At 56.4% G+C, this 20,577-nt stretch overlaps 1 protein-coding gene across 1 annotated transcript; it reads right to left on the reverse strand.

The window, feature by feature from the left end:
* Positions 1 to 1,620: 1,620 nt before the first annotated feature.
* Positions 1,621 to 20,338, reverse strand: NLRC3 (NLR family CARD domain containing 3). The gene is made up of 19 exons (XM_074841155.1): positions 20,011 to 20,338; positions 13,701 to 13,846; positions 12,953 to 13,213; positions 10,140 to 11,883; positions 9,794 to 9,880; positions 9,012 to 9,095; positions 8,676 to 8,759; positions 8,093 to 8,176; positions 7,900 to 7,983; positions 7,298 to 7,381; positions 6,386 to 6,469; positions 5,267 to 5,350; positions 5,077 to 5,160; positions 4,737 to 4,820; positions 4,358 to 4,441; positions 4,158 to 4,241; positions 3,838 to 3,921; positions 3,557 to 3,640; positions 1,621 to 3,058 (listed from the first exon to the last, which is right to left on the reverse strand). Exons 2-19 carry the CDS (start codon positions 13,705 to 13,707, stop codon positions 2,968 to 2,970), a joined length of 3,282 nt encoding a protein of 1,093 aa, XP_074697256.1. The 5' UTR covers positions 13,708 to 13,846; positions 20,011 to 20,338; the 3' UTR covers positions 1,621 to 2,967.
* Positions 20,339 to 20,577: the final 239 nt, after the last annotated feature.

Below are 20,577 nucleotides of genomic sequence, written 5' to 3' on the forward strand. Positions count from 1 at the left end.
GTAATTCTGGTGCAGACTGAGATTTAGGCACGCAAATGGGCCCAAAGTTGGGCTTTTGTTCAGCAAGTTATACAGATGCCACCAGTGAAATTGTATTCAGGTGAATGCAAAAGCTGGAGTTTGTCTGGTGTGTTGCCTCTTTTGTTTTAGCTCTGCTTCAGCATCACAATTTGTCTTCACGGGAGCAGAAATCAGTGCTTGATTAGAAGAGTTCATTTTGGTGTGTGTTCATCAGGGCAGACTTTTCCTGCCCTTCCCTTTTTTTACATCAGCAAAGCACTTTGCTTTCCCCCTATCTGAAGTCTAGAGTCGGGTCCAACCCCTCCGTTATTGTGCTGAAGGAAGGAATACATGTGAGTTACTTGAAAAACCAAGAGCTTTTTCATCTCTCCTTGTCTCTGACCCCAAGGGTGGAACCTTCACACCCAGGGCAGTTCCCCATCAGCACAGCTCAGAGCTTGAAATGTCACATCAAGGTGGGACAAAAGTTTACAGGTAAATACGGTGCAGTTTTTGTGTAGTAACGGGACGTATGTGGGCGCAGCGATGTGCTGAAATTTACACAATCGTACGGGCTCGAGCTCAGCTGGCTGACAGTTAGGACACCTCTTTGCACCCTGCAAAGTTAATTGGGATTTTGTACCTCACTTCAAAGAAAGCAGGCACAGAAGATGGCCTTCTTGGCGCTAGACGCCACCTGCAAAGCCATCAGGGTGGTCCTGTGGCAACCAGCAAGAAAGTGCATGTGCTCGCCACGTCCCTTTCCCAGGGATGAGGATGTCCTGATTTTAGGACCTGTTCTGAAAACATTTTTACATGTTACACAGGGAATCTCTTCCGGTCCTGAGATACATCTGACCCATGAGAGAGGAGATTTCCCACGAGATCAGGCCCAGTCTCCAAGTCTGAGCTGTAGGTTCAGAGTTACCATTTTCTATGTTATTTCCTATATTGTAGGCCAAAATGGAGAGCCGACTTAATCCCTGGTGTGCACAGAACCAGAGCCTCTTCAGGCAGCACTACCACCCAGCCTTTCAGCACCAGCAGCCCGGCTTAAGGCAGCTGTGGTTTGCATTGCAGCTTCTGGGACCAGGCTTGAACGGCAGCGCTGTTACCAGCCACCCCCCGGCGCCAGTGGAAATGCACCCTCCGAGCACTTGAGCTTTCAGCTCAGGAGTGTTTGTAGCTAGGTATGTGCACATGTGGACGGATCGATTAACTATATTTCAAATTGTTGTTAACCCCGTTTTCTGGAGCTCCAGGGCATGGGAGGTAGCTCAGGGCTGTTGATTGCTCTCTCCATTGGTGTTTCAGGTAATGTTTCAGCTCAGGGTTAGGCTCAGGCTTTGGGCAGAGCTGGACCAGAGCCTCAGCCTGCCCTGAAATAACGGTGAAAGAGGTAGGAGTTAAATCCCTCAGCATCGCTGTATCCCGTTGGAGAGCCAAGCCCCTGACACCTCGTGGAAAAGCCATGAGCCCTCTTGTCACTCCAGTGCAGGGGGTGGGGTGCGCAGCAGAGCACAGCGTACCCCGAAGGTGATGTAACGCAAGAGAGGAAGGCAGCACGAGGCATCTTCTTGTCTAGGCACTGATTTATCTCCCAGTATGTACATATCACACAGCTCAGCGCAGCGTTGCTCCGGGAGCAGCCACAGAGGGCCCTGGAGCAGTCGCTCCCTGCCCTGAGTGCAGCAGCAGCGTGTCTCGGTGTGGGCTGGAGTGGGGAGAGGGGGCAGTGGCTGGAGGGGGCTCGGGGGGGTTGCCTAGTTTGGCTACTGGTCCACCTCCAAACCCGGCACCTTCTGGAGCGTCACTGGGTCTCTGCACACACACAAAGGTGTCACCTGGCACCTCTGCTTTCTGCAGCTGCCCGCCCAAAAGGTGACCTGCTAGGGACAGACCCTGCCTGCAGCTGGGCTGTCGGGAAGACACATCCTAAGGTCACACAACTTGTCCCTGATGACAATAGCAGGAGACCCCAGAAGTCCAGCCTGAACTCAAGAGGCAGAACTTCATGAAAAGGCAGTCCTGGTGTAGCACCAAGACACGTGTGCTGGAGACAGCCCATCCTCGCGCAGTTCTGTTCCTCTTACATTCACCCTCCCACGCCTCCTCCCATTACCCTGAGGGCTCTTTATTTCCCAAGGTTATTCCAGATGGTTCCGCTCCTATGCCTTGGGATATCTGTCTCTGTGATAGAGCACAGCACTACTGAACACTTCAGGCGTGCTGGGCCAGCACCAGCTTGTTACTGAGGGCACGGCAAGCAGCACAGGTTGCACTCGCTGCCTAGGACCCTGCTCTGAAGTGCCCGGGTCCAAAGCACCACACTTGTCTGAGGAAGAAAACAGCAAACCTCTCGCCTCTCCCTGGGATTTCAGGGGGAGACTGCAGGACCGGGCTGTATTTAGCCAGGTGAGGAGGGGCTGCTGTCAATCCTGCCCGTGTTTCAGCTGGTTCTCCTGGGATCCCCGCCAGAAGCAGATGGAGAAGAGCTGGTGCTGGGAGCAGAGCCCTGCAGCCCTGGCTGGGAGCGGAGCAGAGCTCTGGGGCAGTCAGGCTGTGCCCGGGCTGGGGCAGGGTCTGGGCACGGCGCCGTAACCCCATGAAGATCACAGGAGGGGTCGCTGCCATTGGCGGTGGCAGGTAAATCACCCATGAAAACAAGGGTTCTGCCCCCTCCTCCCTCCTTTTGGCACTTTACCCATTCCTTGACGCTCCCCCTGGCTCTCGTTGAACAGGGACGTGGGCGCACATCCCTCAGCTTTCAGCATTAGTGAGTCCTGACCCTCCTGCACTGCTGGTCTGGAGGCTCTAGGTCCTCCTGGGCTGTGCCAGGGAGCTCAGGAGCTCTCCTTGCCCCAGCTCTCCTCCCCAAGATGGGCGAGTGGAGGCCAAGAGCTCCCTGCGGAGGCACGCTGGCCAAAGGGACCCACCGGGCCACCTCCTCGCTGTGGCCAGGCACCCTCACACGTCCACGACGCAGTCGGGTGAGTTTGTCCGGATGGCGTCAGAGATCATCTTGGCTCCCGACTGGCCGATGCGGTTCCCCTGCAGGCTGGGAGCAAAGAGAAGAGGAGTTCAGGCTTGGACATGAGGCAGAGCAGGATCCTTGGGGGGTACAAGAAATGCTCCCCAGCTTTGCACCAGCATCATCTGCACCCTCCCCACGCCATCCAGGAGCTCTTGCTGGGACCCGGTCACAGGGGACTGGGTTGGAGAGCCTGGAGGCAGCCAGATGAAAAGCTGGAGAAAGCCCCACCTGAGCTGGGGGCGCTGAGCCAGTCTGTCCCTGTGATATTTTAGAGAATATTTGGCTTTTGGGGTGGCTCTTCACCGCAGAGGCATCCCCAGAGAGGAGCTGTGGGGTCTGGAGTTGTGCGGGTATGCTGGCTGTCACGCCTGGAGGAGCATGGGGTGCCCTTGCCCCCTGCCCCATTGGGGAGGTCCCCGTAGGGCAGCGGGGAATGTCAGTGCCAGTGGTGGGGAAGGTCCCTTGCTGCGTCCTGTGGTCTCCCCCATCCCTGCCTCACCCTCCAGCACAGCGGCCACTTACTTCACGTAGGTGAGGCCATGGTTGCCCTTCAGAGCGGTGGCAATGCAGATGGCTCCGTCCATGCCCAGGGAGTTTTCCTGCAGGCTGCGGGAGGTGGGAGGGTCAGAAAGCACCAGCCAGGGAGTCGTGGCCACCAGGAGGGAATGCACGGTGGTGGGAAATGCCACCAGCTCAGGGCTTTGCCCCACTGAGAGCTGCTGGCCTGGCTGTCCCCTCGCTGCTCCCTCCAGAAAGGTCTGGAGAGGCTCTTTCTGGCTCTCCCCAAGGAGCGGGATACTTACTTGAGCCGGCGGAGGCTGCGGTTCACCTTCAGCGCGTTGGCCATCGCCTTAGCCCCTGTCACGCCAATGAAGTTGCCCCGCAAGCTGCAAAGAAAGGCAGGTGGTGAGGGAGGACACCCCGGGACAGCCCCACGCTCTCCGTGGGCGAGAGAAGCTGGGAGAGGTGGCCCCACGCCACTGAGTCAAGGGACAGGCAGTCTGGTAGGACACGGTACGAGGGTGGAAGCGGTGCTGAGCTTCCACCTCGGCACCCGGTCTCGGGCACCCCAAGGGAGCGGTGTCGCAGCCATGGGGACTTGGTGGCCTCACTGAGCACTTACTCGAGGATCTGCAGGCTCTTGTTGAACATCAAAGCTTCTGCCAGGGCTTGGGCACCAGCGGCACCAACAGAAGCCTCTTGCAGGCTGCAAGAGAACAAGGACCCTTCAGCACATGTTGTGAGGTGGCCATGGTCCGCTAATTAGACAAGCTAATTAGTCAGGCTGCAATGCCATGGCCCCGCCACGGCCTGGATACTCACTGGAGATCTGCTAGGGTTGTGTTGACCTTCAGTGCAGCGGAGAGGGCGGCCATTCCCTCGTCTCCGATGGCATTCTCCTGCAAGCTAAGACACGGACGTGCTGCGTCTGCCCAACGGCCCGGGCAGCCGGGAGCAGGGAGACGGGCAGCGAGGGGCAGCGAGCAGAGGGCACAGTGTGCCAGGCTTTCCCAAATGGCTTGCGGGAGCCCTGGGCCACCGTCTGCTTACAGCATCCCCAGCCAGGGACATGCAAGGGGGACGCAGGATGGACCGCGGCAGGCAAAACAACCTCCCCTGGCGCAGCGTGAGGGCAGAGTCCTTGGGCAGGCCCCAGTAGGAAGACGCTGCCCAGGACCTGCCCACCCGTGTCCCCACTTACTCGAGGCTGGCCAGGCTGCCGTTGGACTGTAGTGCTTGTGCCAGGGCCGTGGCAGCTTTTGCCTGGATGAAGTTCCACTGCAAGCTGCAAACAAGAGAGAACGGGAGGTGAAGTCCGGTGCCGTGAGGACTCCCTGATCCCTGCAGGCTCCCACCCAGCGTGGTGGGGGCTGGGAGGTGACCCATGTGCAAGGTGGGTCCATCTGGGATGGCCCAGCACACGTCCCGTGGAAGGGTGACCCGCTCTCACAGCCTGGAGCGGCTGAGGCCCAGGAGCACTGTCCCTGGCCCACATCTATGTACGGGGCTTCAAAACCATCCAAGTCCCAGTGGAAACTCACTGGAGGGACTTGAGCGCCCGGTTCTCTTTCATGGCTGAAGCGATGGCCTTGCCACCTTCGTCGTACAGCAGGTTCGCCGCTAAGCTAGAGGCAGGGGACAGAGAACACAAGTCACGCACACAGAGTTTGGGACAACTCCGGCGCCACCATGCAGCAGCGTGGCGGACCTCCTGGGGCCTGTGGGACTTACTCCAGCTTCCTGAGGGTGCTGTTGTTCCGCAGGGCATGGGCGATGGCAGGGCCTCCCTCCTGGCTGATGGAGTTCTCCCGCAGGCTGGGGAAAGTCGTGGGGCTGAGGCAGGGCATCAGCTGCTCCCCCACTGCCCCCTCACCCCCCACTCTGGAGCCGAGACATCTATTGCAATAGCAGCCTGTCTGACTTGCAGCCCCCTCAGCATCTCCTTTCCCTGTATCCCCATCAGCATAGGATCACAGAACGGTTTGGGCTGGAAGGGACCTTAAAGATCATCTAGTCCCAACCCCCCTGCCATGGGCAGGGACACCTTTCACTAGCCCAGATTGCCCAAAGCCCCGTCCAACCTGGCCTTGAACACTTCCAGGGAGGGGGCAGCCACAGCTTCTCTGGGCAACCTGTGCCAGTGTCTCACCACCCTCACAGGAAAGAATTTCTTCCTTAGATCTAATCCAAATCTACCCTCTTTCAGTTTAAAACCATTACTATCATTACACTCCCTGACAGAAAGTCCCTCCCCACCTTTCCTGCAGCCCCTTTAAGCACTGGGAGGTCACTCTAAGGTGAACCCCCCCAACTCTCTCAGCCTGTCCTCACATGGGAGGTGCTCCAGCCCCTGAGCATCTTCGTGGCCTCCTCTGGCCCCACTCGAGCAGGTCCGTGTCCTTCTGATGTTGGTGCCCCCAGAGCTGGACACAGCACTGCAGGGGGGTCTCAGGAGAGTGGAGCAGAGGGGGACAATCCCCTCCCTCGACCTGCTGGCCACAGCATCTTCATCTCCATTCACTGCATCCCCATCAGTATCTGCACCTTCCTTCCCTGCATCTCCATTCCTGGTGCATCCTACAGCTGTGGGCACCAATGGCCCATCAGGGCTTTTTCCCAGCCTCCCATCCCTGCTGCCATCATTTCATTGCAGGACATGGCTGAATGGATACTGTCCCAAGGGGAGAAAGGTAATGATGGAGAGAAGATGCAGCCAGAGGAGGGACAGAGGCTGCTTTCAGCATCCCAGAGCACTTGTGAAAACAAACAGGCACAAGCCCAGACTGCCAAAAAGATCCCATGTCTCAGCAGCAGCTTTTGACCAGGATGGCCAGAGGGACCGTCACTTACTTGAGGTTGATGAGTCCCTTGTTGGAGCAGAGAGCCGCTGTCAGCGCGGTGACCCCAGCGCTGCTGATGGAGTTGCTCTGGAGACTGAGACAAATGGGGGAAGGCATGAGGACAGGCCAGCCTTGGCATCGCAGGTAGGCTGCGGGGTCGTGTTTGGTGTGAAAAGTGCCCGTTTCACTGAGAAATGAGCATCTCCCAGCCACAGCAGGGGAGGGAGAGCCAAGGCTAAAGGACCAACTTTGGAAGCAGCCAGACCAGGATCAGCATCTCCTGCTCACCACAGCAGCACCGGCCCCGCCAAGCAGAGGTGACAGAGTTTGTCAGCACTTTGGGGCAGCCTTGTCCCTGTCTGGCTGTCACCACGGCTGCCAGCTCATGCAGTTCCTGCGGGCTTTGGGTCCTTGTCACACTGGTGGTGGACCCAGGGCACAGCAGCCCATCCCCAGGAGCCATCAGCCCTCTACTACGACCAGGTGGGAGAAGACGTCCTCTGTGGCTGCTGATCCCAAGGGGGATGAAGGTCTCACTATCCCACCCTGACTCTGCCAGGCCCCAGCCTGTCACCTTCCTCACGGGCCAATTCCCATCACTTTGAGAGAGGGAAGACCCAAAGCTACTAATATCCTCCAAAAGCAGAAAAAAAAATCATCACTGGGATGAGGACTAACACTTTCAGTGCTCCCTTGGTGAAGGCAGGGCCAGCCCAGATGATGTCTGCATTGCCTGGGTCTGCTGCATTGTGCTCCAGCCTGCACAGAGCACCCACAGCCCAGGGGACATGGGGTGGGAGAGACATGGGGAGGGTCTGGGGTGGTATGAGGGGCTCTGAGGGGTGGGAGGTGTTGCTGGAGTGAGCAGGCTGGGTTGGGCTCTGTTGGGCAAGCAGGAGAGCAGGCAGGAGCAGGGACTTACTCAAGGCTTTGCAGACTGTGGTTCACCTTCAGAGCTTCAGCCAAGGCAACTGAGCCGTTGTCTCCTACCGAGTTGCTGGAGAGTCTAAGACACAAGAGGAAGAGCAGGCGTTACCCGCAGCCACGCTGCAGCCAGCTTAGATCTGCCAGCAAAGGATTCCTCTCCCGCAGGCCCTTCCTGCTCCAGCAATAAGCATGAACTTGCTGCGGTTTCCAACCTACAGACACCTCTGTTCTTGTATGTTGCTTTTGAGCTGAAATAGCTTTTACTATGTTTGTTTTGAGCTGAAATAGCTTTTACTATATCCACAGGGCCTGGAGACCTGCCACTTGCCTCTGCTGGAGGGAAGACTTGGCCTCTCGGTTCTTTACACGGGTTCCTGCATCCCCAGAGGTATGGAGAGCATCTCGGCAGGGTCATTCTGAAAGCAGTGCTGCGGTCCTTGCCCCCCCCCCTCCACTCACACCAAGCCCCAGGGGCAGAGCTAGTGGAGCCCATCCTGCCTGCACTGCATGGCCCAGCCCCCTGCCCACCGCTCCTGCCCACAGATCCCAGAGACATGGCACTGGCGTCGCCATCCCTCCACCTCGTGCTGCCCTTACGTCAGCTCCTTCAGGCTGCAGTTCTGCTTCAGCGCCTCTGCTATCTTCCTGGCACCGTGGGCTCCGATGGCATTTTTCTGCAGGCTGCAAAGGTGAGGAAAGCACCCATGAATATCAGGTGTCACATCCCCATCAGTGGTACCTCGGTCTGCTGGGTGGCTGGGAGGGGGGACAGCAGGTCCCGGTCACTCACTGCAGGGTCGTCAGCCTGTGGTTCATCAACAAGGCCTCCGCCAGGAAGGTGGCACCGTCCTCCTTGATGTTGTTGTGCTGCAGGCTGCCAGAAGAGAGGAGCCAAGCCATTCACAGCAGCCACCGCAGAGGGGCGAGGGGCCGTGTGGCGGTGCGGGGTGGTGGTCGCCTGCCCTGGCGTTTGCTTGCCCCCGTCCCCGGTGTGAGAAAGGCATCTGGCCCTCGAGTATCCCTGCCTGAGGGTCTCCCTTCCTCCTCTCCCATGGGAGATGCCTCCTCCTGTGCACCAGCACCCTGTGAGCTCTCCCGCGAGGTCTGGACCCGGACCTCAACCTCAACCCAGACCCACTGAAGTAAGAGGCAGGAGGGTCCCAACATCTCTGGCCCAGGGCTGCCCCGGTCACCAGGTCCCTGCGGGCTGCACTCGTGCTCATTGCCTGGCATGACCAAACCAGGTTGTGCCCAGGGATCCCCACCTGGGAAAGGACCTCAAGGTGGGGAAAATCTCGATGGGACAAGAGAGGGCTGGAGGGAGCTTGTCCTGGAGATCTGCACCCGGAGGTGCTGCAGAAGTTGAGACTTACTTCAAGGAGAACAGGACTTGATTTTTTTTCAGCGCATCAGCCAGTGCTTTTGCTCCGGTGGGGCCAATGGAGTTGCTCCGCAGGCTGGGGAGAGATGGGCAGAAAAGCCAAGGTCAGCAAACCCAGAGTGGCATGAGCCCAGTTTAAGCCAAATGCCTCCACGTGGCACAGTCTCAGGTACTGCTGAGGTGGGACATCAGGCTGGCAGCTCGCAAGAGTTACGTTCACCTTTTGAGTGGTGGTGGCCTTGGGGGCTGGAGACCCTCCCCAGCTGGGATCAGGCCCCACTGCAGCCATGGGAGCGTGGCAGGGAGCTAGTAAAGAGGGAACACTTACTCCAGTGCCATCAGGCTCCTGTTCACCATCAGCGACCTGGCCAGTGCTTTGGTTCCCTTATTGCTGATCTGATTCTCTGCCAAGCTGTTGGGAAAAATTGGGGTTTTTCAGGGGGAGAAAGAGGTTTTCACAGCCGCAGCTGGGATGGGGGAGCAGAGAAAAGCCATGGGGAGCGTTTGATTCATGGTACAACCACGCGAAGTGGTGGATGCTCCAAGGTCTGCTCTCCTGGGGTGAACACTAGGCAGGGGATTGCAAGGGCAGGGTGGATCTAGACTTAAAATTCATTCATGTCATAAAAAGGGAGCTCAGATTGCAGCATGGGGAACTCTATGCACAGCCACAAAGAAGGGCAAGGAGGTGGGGAAAGTGGGGACCCATCTGTCTGGGGCAAAGCATCTCAGGCAGGGGGGTTGGGAGCCTGTCCCCTCCATATGTCAGATGCTCTGTGCAGAGCCTTGGGTGTCCAGAAAACAGCCGTGACCTTGGGAAGCAGTTTGTTGGGATAACCCATGGATTTCTACATAAATTTTTAGGAACAGGGAGGAGGCAGCTGTCCCAGGAAGGCTGGGCAAGACAGCCTGCCCAGCCACTGTGAGGACACAGGGGTAAGGTCACTGTGCCTGAGTGCAGGAGATTGTGTGGGGCTGTCCTTGTCACTAGGCACCCTGTGGAGCCAGTGGGAGAGACGTTCCTGGAGGACCCTCACCCTGGTTTTAAGGTGCCCCCAGCTCCACTCTGCATCCCCAGGAACAGCCTGTCTGCCCTGAGCCAGGTCCTACCTGAGCTTCTGGATCTGGCAGTCCTTCACGCTCAGCACGCTGCCCAGCAGCTCCATCACGTTGTCCTTAAACTGGTTATTGTCCAGCCTGGAGAAGATACAAAGAAAGAGCAAAAGCAAGCGTTCGGAGAACGAAGTGGAGAAAGGACTACCCTTCCGTGATATCTGTCCATCACAGGTGGAAGAACTCCATCACAGAAGCAGAATTGACCCAGTGCCATTCCCAGGGCAGGTCTCTGCTGATGGACAATGTTGGTGGGCTCATGTCTCACATTGACATCTGGGATTTTGAGTCATAGCCTGGCAGCCTTGCTTGCTTCTCCCAGTGCAATCTGATCAGGACTCACCTGAGGTTGTGGCAGAAGAGGAGCTGGGAGAGCAGGCTCTTACAGATGTTGTAGGTGAGGCAGTTGGAGAGGTTCGTCTCCTCCATGCAGACATCAGAGACCTGCAGGAGATAAGCCAGGGCAGAGCAGTTCACAGGGGTGAGCATCCCGGCCAAGCTCTCATTCTTCATTGCTTCTTCCACAGTCTTAGCGATCTCCATGTGCTGAATTTCGTACAGGCAGTGCATGGTGTTCACTGTCCGCGAGGATATGACATAGTCAGTGTTCAGGCAGCCCTGGAGGAAGCTGATCGCTTGGCTCCTGAAGCTGTTGTGCTCATCCTTCACCAGCAGCCACCCAGAGAGCAGCTTGTTCACCTGCGGGGAGAGGAGCCCAGAGAGAAAACGCACGAAGATGTCCAGATGCCTGTCCTCTGCCTGCAGCGACCTCTGAACAGCACTCTTGAAGTGGTTGAGGAAACCCAACTTGGGCCAGGACATCCCACTCTCTGTGAAGAGGTCAAATATTGCCCGCTTCGCAGCCGTGTAATAATAAATAGCCGCTAGAAACTCCTGTATGGTTAAGTGGGAGAAGTAGTAGGCTGTGAAGGACTGCATCTCTTCTTTGAGTAGGAGTCGACTGCACAAGCTGCTCTGCAGCAAGGAAAGGTCAATGCCATACGCCTTCATGTCCTGCTCGTAAAACACGTATTTCTTTTTGAGCAGCCCGTAGAAGGCCAGTCTGCCCAGGCTCCCCACTAGCTTCTTGCTGTTGTTCACAGCCTGCTCGATCCTGAGTGTTTCTCTTGGCTTTTCTGGCCAGTCGCTGCTCAGAGCCATTTTAAAATAATAGGAGTAGATTTCTGATAAGGTCTTGGGGACAACAGTTGTTTCTTGGGATTGATTGGTGCTATTTTTTAGGTAATAACCGATTGAAGAGCCAGAAATCCAGCAAAAGCCAGGAACGGTGCACATGATATGTAGCGACCTGTTAGCCCTGATGTGATGCAGGACTTGGCTGGATAGGTCTCTGTTGTCAAGGAACATCTGGTCCAAGAAGTCCTTCATCTCTGCAGCTCCAAACCCTTGTATTTCTGTCATCCGGTCAACAAGCCCGCTGGGGATTTGGCTGGCTGCTGTTGGCCGCGACGTGACCCAGACAGAAGCCTCCTGTAGCAGGTTGCCACGTATAATGTTGGTGATCAGGTTGTCCACTTGGATCTCCTTTTTGGGATCGGTGCATACTACCGTGTTGGAAAAATCCAAAGGAGTCTTGAACTCATCCAGGCCGTCGAGGATCAGCAGGGTCCTGGCAGCTCCCGCCGAGATGCAGTTCGGCTCGGTGATGTGAGGGAATGCCGAGCAGATGAGCCTCTCAGCAGAGAGCTTCTCGTAAGTGTTGAGCTCCCGGAAGGTGAGGGGCAGCACAAAGATGATGTCCCTGTTGATCTCCCCCTTGGCCCAGGTGTAGACAAACAGCTTCACCAGTGTGGTTTTGCCAATCCCGGCCACTCCGATGGTGACAGAGATCCGAGGTGGGATGCTGACCTTGGAGAGAGGCAGGAAGAGCTTCTCCAGAGGGATGCTCTTGGATACATTTCGTAGGCCTTTGGTGGCTTCAATCTGCAGGATGTCATGCTCCTTCTGCTGGATATCGGTCAAGCCTTCCACCAGCAGCAGGTTCGTGAGTCGCTGAAGGGGACCTGTCTCCAGGCCATTCCCATAGTAACTTTGGAGGCTCTCCAGGTGCTTTTGCACCATGGGTTCTGCACAGAGAGAAACGAAACAGGGGGGTGAGGAGGAGGATGGTAACCACAGATATAAACGAGAGACACTGCTTCACTTTTCTACCATGACCATGCAGAGGGGAAACTGCGCTTATGTCCCAGCAGGAAGGTACATGCCAGGGCCCAGAGGGCACTAACAGGCTTAACTGGCCCTGACCAGCCTCACCCACCAGGAGCCCATTTGAGCTCAGCCCTGAGCCTTCAGTCCCTGCCTAAGCTATGTTGTAGGAGCACTTGTCTACAGTGCCATCGTGCCTGTGCTATGGTCCTTGTTGATCTGGACCTTGATCTTGGACTTCATTGCTCTACACTTGCCTGGTGACCACTGAGACTGTGTCTGAACCTGGTTGCCCTTGCTGGACCTGATCCTGACCTCTGGACTGACTTCCCAGCTTGACCTCAGCCCTGCCTCATCACCATGGATTTGTCTGATGAGTGGGACTCTTGGCTGAACCTGGTGACCATCTCTGGACCTGTCCTGCTCACCTGGCTCAGGTACCACGCCCCCTGGTACAGCATATTTAAACCTTCAGCAAAGGCTGGCTAAGCAGGGGATGGTGCTGCAAGAGATTCAGCAGACACCAGTCAAGGTTGGAGCCTTCCAACCAGGAGGGAAATCAGGGAAACTTCTCCTGGCAAGAGGGTTGCAAGGAGAGCCTGAAGTTGGGGCAGCCCCCAACGGATGGGGTCAGGGATGCCCAGCCATCGTCCTCCTGCCATCCCCCTGTTCCCAGCCCAGCTGCTGGGAGTGACTGGTGTAATCTGGACGTTGAGGACATTAAAGGCTCCTCAGCCTGCCCAGAAATGTGTGCTGAGGGCAGCGAGGGGCCTGGAGGAAGGTCCCTCAGACCTGGCAGAGAGCCCTTGTCACCCCCTGGCTGTGTCCTTCCCCAGCAGACACCCCGAGATGGCACCCTCACTTGCATGGACGCTCCCATCAGAGCTGCCAACGCTGCCCAGCTCCATACGCATCTTGGGGTGCTCCAGCAAGCACCCACAGCCAGATGTGTGCAGACACCCCTCATTGAGTCCAAAGTGGACTGCCTACCATAGACAGTGATGTGAAGGTAGAGCTGGGAATTGGTGGTCTCGATGAAGGTCTGCAGGGACTGGGAGGCGTGGCTGCCCTTGTCAGCCAGAACGTCCACCACCGCCCTCACCCGCTCGGGCAGGGAGCTCTCCTCCTGCGCCCGGCCGGCCTCCTCCGCCGTGAGGAGGTCCAGCCTCCGCAGGTAGCAGATGATCTCCTCCAGGAACTGCGGCGAGATGGACCTCACCAGCTGCTTGCGGTAGCGATTGATCCAAGCCTCTGTGGGAGAGGAGAGCTGGAGAGTTGGGTCTGAACAAGCCCTGGGCACGTTGCTCAGGGGTGACGGGGAAAGGCAGCAGTGGAGCACCCCATCTGACTCTGAAGGTAGCAGGGGGTAAACTAGAGCCCTCCAGAGTGACCTGCCAAAATCCTCCTTGAGATGATGCCACCCAAAACTGTGGCAGGCTGTTTTGTTAGGAGCTGCTTGGTCAAGGCAGCAGCTATCAAAATTGGAGTCAAAGAAACCAAAGAACACAGTCATGAAATGAAATTTCCTCCTGGAAACCAAGACCATGCAGAGATAGAAGTCTGAGAAAGATCATTTATCTTTGGAGACAGCCATTCTCCTGTGCCAGCACAGTGGTCCCTGAGCCCTTGGACTAGGAACCACTGTAAACCCTTACACCTTGGTTCCCCACCTTGTCCCATTTTTGAATCCGAAACTCTACCAAGATGATGGGCCTCCAGCTGCCCAGCCACCACTCACCTTCCATCAGAGGCCTCCCGTGACATGGGTGATCCCTGGGCAAGGAGCGCTGTGTTGGCAGCAGCACAGCCGTCCCATGGAGCACCCCGTGTCCCCCCGGCCAGCTCACAGCATCAGTTGAGGCTCCTCAGCCTTTATCCATGCTCCTGGTGGAAGAAGAGGAAAAGCATCAGGAGCAGCATGGGAGGGAGCCCACCTTGAGGTAACGTGGTGCTGACTGTGGTTGAGCCAAGGGTCCATTTGTCAGCTTTTGGCTAAGACCAGAGTCCTGTGGACCTGGCAGGGGCAGAGCCAGGACAGTCATGCTGCAGCATCTTTGCCCAGACCTCATGTGCCACAGACTTGGTGCCTTCACCACCACCACTTATGCCGGAGCCTTTCTTGGGCAGAGTGATTGCGTTACTTGCCTGACAATGCCCCTGTGCCATCCATGGATCACCCAGTGAGCGCCTGAGTGCCACCACTGTCACCAGAGGGACAGCAGGGCTGTGAACTGCTCATGTGTTTTCCTTCTCTGTGTTGTGAAGGAAGTTGTGGGGCAGCAGGCAGAGCAATGAAGGGCCCGTTTTGGTTTTAAACCCACTTCACCGCTGTCCAGAGCCTCTGTCAAGGCTCGCTGAGTGTGGCCAACACCACATCCTGTTGCAGAGCTCTGCAGATGTTCCACTTGTGGCAGCACTGGTGATTCAGTGCCTGGAGAAGGAGCATCTACCTGCTCCCTGCCCCTCAGCTGCTCCCAAACCACACTGAGGGTTTGGTGTTTTATTTTTAAGTGTATCCATTCACTGAGTCCAGTTGTTTTTTCAGTGGAGGTAGAGAGGAAAATGCCTCCAGACCTGAGTGTTCTCCCAGCTTCATCTCTGTTAGCAGATAGCACTGCACTGTGGCCTCTCCACCAGCCCCAAAGTCGTCTCCGGGAGCTGGCTGTGTCCAGGTGGGAACTTCTCAGTCCCAGGGGCTGTCTGACCACGGCAGCGATGCAAACACTGGTCAGAGGCACTGCAAGGAGGTCCCTGCCCACAGGCAGCATTGCCTGTGCCCAAACCCGCTCGTGAGTAGGATGTGGGCACCATGGGGGCTTCAGTGCAGCCTCGCCGACAGGTACAGGTAACACTCGCTTTCTTTGGTCAAACCCAACCTGTTCCAGGGAGAAAGCACAAATGTAGTTTGACCAAGGAAACTTGGTAGAGTGTCTGGTCCATGATTAGGTCTTTAGCGCAAGGTTAAGGTGCTTGGAACATCTCCTTTGCAGACTCTTCTGTTCATCCTCCTGCCAGGAGATCCATGCTGAGGTTTGTTTCTCCCACCAGCAGCAGCCCAGCCATGCGGATCAGGGCTGGGCTGCAGAAGGAAGGACCAGGCACAGCATCTCCCGGAGCCGAGCCCCTCACAGACCCCACTGGTGGGACCTCTCATCGAGACCCCTTTGCAGCCCGTCCTACAGAGTGGGGTAAGTGTCCCAGAGGCGCTGGGTGACAACAAACCAGCCCATCTCCACCTGCCCAGTTGGTTTCACACGTGGCTTGGATGAGCCCTCGTAAAGGTGGGGGTGCTGCTGTAGCTGGGTCTGAACCCACAACTTTTCCCTCCAAGAGGGACACCTGAGTCCTTCTGCTCTTCCCCAGCTGTCCAGCTCTGACTCCCTGGCTTCAGAGGTGGCAGAGGTCCACGCTGCCCCTGGCAGTGATGGTGGCCCCACAGCAAAGCTGTTTTCTCCATATGGGGAGTAGCAGGCCTGCGGCAGCAGCTCGCCTTGCTCTTCACCCCCCAGGCAGTGGCTTGGCCAATTAAGATACCATCAATTAAAGGAGTTTGGTGAGCAATTCACAGTGAAATTTTCTCCCTTTGATGTCTTCTTGTCTCTAACTGGCCTGGAAAGTTCAATTAAGTCTTTGCACGCAGCAGTCCCCAGGTCTCTCATCTTTGTTGTGCAACCAAGAACACAGCCAAAATGAAAGGGGGTTTTGCTGCTTGCAGCAATGTTCCCCACAGCCCTTCCTCTGAAAGGTGGCTGGCAAGAAAAAGCCCTTTGATGGGGGGAAGCCTGCTCTAACAGCAGAGATTATTTGATGGTGTCCTCCAGTACTACTTCAAAATGTGATCCTGCTGCTGGAAACCAGCAGCCATGGGTCATCTCACGCAAAGGCATCTGACTGGGAGAATAAAGCAGCAGAAGACATAAAGCAGCAAAAGAAATAATGTAGCGGATGCAATTTTTTTCTGCTTCCAGTAGAAAAGTTTCTGGTGCAGCTCTAGGACCACGCAGTGATGCTGGAGGCTGCATCCTAGGAGGGTTTAGGGTGTTATCTACCCTTACACGAGCTGTCGGAAGGATGGAGGCCAGCCAAAGCCAATCTATAACCCCTACAGAGATCCGAGGTGTTTCCAGCATGCGACCCAGCCCACCCCAGGGCTGCTGGGATGAGTCGTCTTCTGGAAGTGCTGCACTCCCCCGTGCCCGAGACTGGAAAGTGGAATCCACGTCCGTCCTGTGTGCACGGAGCTCAGCCCCGGGTTTACAGGTGTCGCTCACCCAGGATCAAGCAGGGACAAGTGCTAGTCCCTGCCCCACCAGTGGCTGGAGAAGCAGTGATCCAGCGAGGGTTTGTGTCTGCCCTGCCTTGCTGCCCGCATCCCCAGGGGCACCGGGATAAGAAGCTGGAGGGTGGGAGGCTGCTCAGCCAAACTGATGAATGGTGTCTGCCAGCCCCAGGGAGGGAAACGGGGGATTTTGTTGGCAAGAACTTGGCATTAATGCTTTTTCTGTGTGGTGGCATCCAAGAGCCCAGACCAGGGGAAAGTCCTTCCATCTGAGGATGACCAGTCAACACTGATGTGTCTTTCTAGCAGCTTCACTCCAACGTCCCATGGTCCCCATGTCCCACCAACCCCACATCCCGCTGTCGCCACATCCCATCATCCCCATGTCCCACCATCCCCACATGCCACCACACCTGTTAGCAGAAGGTCTGTGCCCAAAACTCATCAGTGCCTGGGAGCCACAACCACTGTGCTGGAAGGTCCCTGACCATGTGCACAGACAACCCTCTACCAAACAGCTGCTGCATTTTTCACCGTGTCTGTCCCATTCCAAGGGTCAAAGTGCCTGACATCAACACTGGAGAACACATAGCTCCTTCTGCTCATCTCTGGCTCTATGTGCTTTTGCTCCTGGAAGTTCAACATAGCCCAAAAGCAGCTTGCCAGGGCATCCGAGATGAAGGGACAGTCCTGGGATGACCACAGCACAAAGATGGCTGGAGAGAACAGATATTTACTGTCTCTCCGCTCTAACTGGCCTCTCAGATCTTCCTCCTGCTGGGAGGTGGCTTTGGTCTTCATATGGCAGCCATCCCGCCCAGACCAACCCATCACCCTGTGCTTTGGGAACCTGCTGAGGACTCAGGACTTTCCCGCGCCAGGAGCCATCGCAGCTGCTGCCGGCAGCTTCACAGCCACGTCGGGCTGCAACACTCAGCAGCCGGAAATCTGTGGTTGTCGCCACACCGGGGCTCGTGGGCAGATGCACGGGCAGCGTCAGGCGACGCTGGTTGGCACCTTGGGCAGGGCTCTCCAGCCAGCAGAGCCCTGGGGACCCGGCTGGGCTGGGGGCAGGGCTGAGGGTGCCTAGTCTAGATGGGCACCAAAGTGCTGGGCAAGAGCTCGTGGACAGCTGCAGGGACCCACTTAGGGAAAACATTGCAAAATAGGCTGATCTGCAGTATTTAGGTGTGTTTAAAGCTTTTTATATGAACTAATAAATGCATTGTTAACCCGGCACTTGAAGGCGCAGAGGAAACGCGTACTCCAGCGCTGCTCCGTGCCCCCAGACATGCAGAAACCCTCAGCCTGGCCGTTGCCTTCTCCCCGTCCCACCACTGTGGGGTTTGCCCCTGCAGCCGGTTCCCCAAAGGTCTCCAGGCTGGCGTGACATCTCTTGGTGCAGCTCGAACCCCAGCAGCACAGCACCCGTCTCACCGCTGCCCTCCCTCCCCCAGGCATGAGAACGGAGAGAAACCAGCCCTGCGAGACCTTCCCACCACTTCCTGGCGCGCTGGGTTTCCTCCAGCGAATATCAAGCTCCTTTACCAACACACCCTCGGAGCTTTTATTTACTACTCCTGCCATATATCCACCCTGAACTGATCCTCTTTCGGAGGTCAGTGAGCTGCACACAAATATTTGTCAAGCCAACATCTCCAGCCAGTCCCCCTCAGTTGAGCAAATCCTGAAGGCAGGATGCAGGCTGCCACCTTATGGCAGAACAGAAAAGATGTCACATTATTAATTTCTGTTAATTAAGCAAAGCGATGAAGTATCTTCTGCATGATACCCAGTTATGAAACTTGCAGATTTGCAGGTAACTCAGTTATCTAAGTTAACACATGACTTGCAGATGCAGTCTTTTTTTTTTTTTTTTGGTCTGAATTTCATGCTAGCATCATTTATTACAATTACAGAGTGACTCCCTATGTCAAATCTAAGCCCTACCAGGCCTTTTTTTTTTTTATTTTCCCCGAAATCCCAACCAGAATAAGAGGGCCCAGACACGGTGGGAGTTAAAATAATGAGTTGTGGAGGCAAGGAGCCATGAAAGACCCCTGGGCTGAATGCCAGCAGTCCCAACACCAAATCTCATCAGAAAAAAAAAAGCAAAAATCAAGCTATGAGTAATTCCAAACAGCTAAAACCAAAGCTAATTTCGGAGGGCAGGTCTCTCACAGGGTACTGCTACACCTCGTAAGCTGCAAAATGAAGAATGATGCATTTACTGAGCTGATCATGCCCCCAGGACACTTCACCACAAACGCGCACACAGCTGATTGAAAAGCAGATCCTCTCCCCACAAACATCTTCTGCCCTTCTCTCCTATGGGTTCTCAGGACATCAGCATGAAAATTGGGAACGAGCTGCTGCCAGCCTGCCTCCATCCCCAACACCAGCCCCATCCGCTGGCCTCAGAGGGGATGCAGAGCTTAGGGATGCTGAGCGGTACCCACCCTAAAGGCGGCCACGAATTCTCCAGAAAGAAACTTTGATGCAACATGGGCATCCTATGTGCCGAGCTCTGCCCAGGCTGCCCGGAATGTCTGGCCTCGGGGAGCCCTTCCATGCGGCAGCCAAACCCTGGATGTTGGTGACAGCAGTGGGTGACAGCACCGAGCCGGTGCTGCAGCCGGTCCCCTCCCCAGCAGTCCCACACCTATAGGATATACAGTGTCCCTAATGACCTTAGAGTGCTTAAACGACAGCAGGATTAAGCCTAATGCACTGACGCAGTCCAGCGTGCCTCAGGCTCCCTGCCCACGCGGGCACGGCCACATGTCCCCGCTGAGCTCCATCGCCTCGACCTGTCCCTGCGCCGCTGGGTCCTACACAGCGCTGGGAGTTAAAAGGGCTGAAGAAGGTACCAGCTGCAGCTTTGTAGACCTCAGGGCTGCTGTTCCCTCTGGATGAACCCCAGGAAGGCGTGTTGAGCCTGTTTCATGAAGGGGGACATGGGGGTGCAGCTCTGAGTTTCAAGGCCCATGAGTCTTGGACTGCTGACAGACCCAGGGCCCTGCCTTGCTCTTTGGGGCAACTTTGCACTGTGCTACAGGCAAGTATGTTGCTAATCTCATCCTTTTTTATTTGCGGTACATATTGGGAAATTTTTTTGGATGGTTTTGAAGTGGAATGAATTCAGTAAATGACATTAACATGGGGGCAAAAGCTGAAGCTGCACAAGGCTTTGTGCGGGCAGGGCAGCCTGGCTGTGTCTGCCTTCATATCTGGGTAGGCAGTAGCAGGGGACAGAATCTGTGACAAGTCCCAGGTCCCCCACGAGGTCCCAGAATCACAGAATCACCAAATCATCAAGGTTGGAGAAGACCTTGAAGATCCTCCAGTCCAACCATGAACCTCACACTGACCGTTCCCAACTCCACCAGATCCCTCAGCGCTGGGTCAACCCGACTCTTCAACCCCTCCAGGGATGGGGACTCCACCACCTCCCTGGGCAAAACCCATGCTTGTCTCCATCACTCAGGGCTCAGCACCATGCACCACTGCACCCTCTCAGGCCAGCACCGGTGGCCGTGCCGTGCCAGGCTGCTCTGTCAGGTGCTGCTGGCAGTCGGTCGCATCTTCCCCATCCCAGGGACCTCCACCCAACAGCTCCTGGCCCTACCACGTGTTGGCCCAGCCACTCCATTTCATGTGGCCATCACCAAAGGTCTGCAGCAGCTCATGCCCGTGTCGGGGGGCTGAGTGATGCCTCCCTTTCTCCCCATATCCCTCCAAAGCAAAACCAGCCCCACCAGAACCTTACCTTGGCCTTGTGGCACCTTCCCCAGGTCTGCGTGGGAGCAGGAGAGCAGAGAGGGCATCCTCATCGTGGTGGGAGGATGCAGCCCCTCCGTGTCCCCGCTCAGCCCTTTATCTCCACAGCTTCACTTCCTCCTCGCTTAGATGCTCAAGCTCAAGGTAGAAAATGGAAGCCCCTCCAGTTGGCAGCCCCTGACTCTGGGGGTCCCACGGAGGCAATGGGACCCGAGGGCTGGGACGATGCTCAGGGCAGCACCTGGGGAAGGTGGGTTTGGCTTCCCCAGCCGCCCGCCACCGCCGCTTCCAGCCCTGGTAGCTTTTTCTCTCTTTCAGTTTGCTCCTCACCCCTTCCTGCGCAGTGGGTCTTGCTCGATCTTCCTTCCTGTCAGCGCAGGGCTGCCGCCTATGCAAATCAATGTGAGTTATCTGCTGAAAAACAGCAGCCTGCAGTAACCACCCATGGCCTATATGACCCCCCTGACAGCAGGGTCTGTCCTGGCAGGATGCTCGGTGCACGGCCAATTCCCCAGCTGCGGCTGCTTTCTCCCAGGAGAGCCACAAAACCAGGCTG

Source organism: Strix aluco, chromosome 15, assembly GCF_031877795.1.
Source record: "Strix aluco isolate bStrAlu1 chromosome 15, bStrAlu1.hap1, whole genome shotgun sequence".
NCBI classification, from domain to species: domain Eukaryota; kingdom Metazoa; phylum Chordata; class Aves; order Strigiformes; family Strigidae; genus Strix; species Strix aluco.

Bases quoted from the DNA above. Each gene is read 5' to 3' on its own strand.
- NLRC3 (XM_074841155.1), bottom strand. The intron at 5,161-5,266 runs GTAAGTCCCACA...CCCTGCCTCTAG, and splicing joins AGCACCCTCAGGAAGCTGGA to CTTAGCGGCGAACCTGCTGT. The intron at 3,641-3,837 runs GTAAGTATCCCG...CACCTCCCGCAG, and splicing joins CGCAGCCTCCGCCGGCTCAA to CCTGCAGGAAAACTCCCTGG.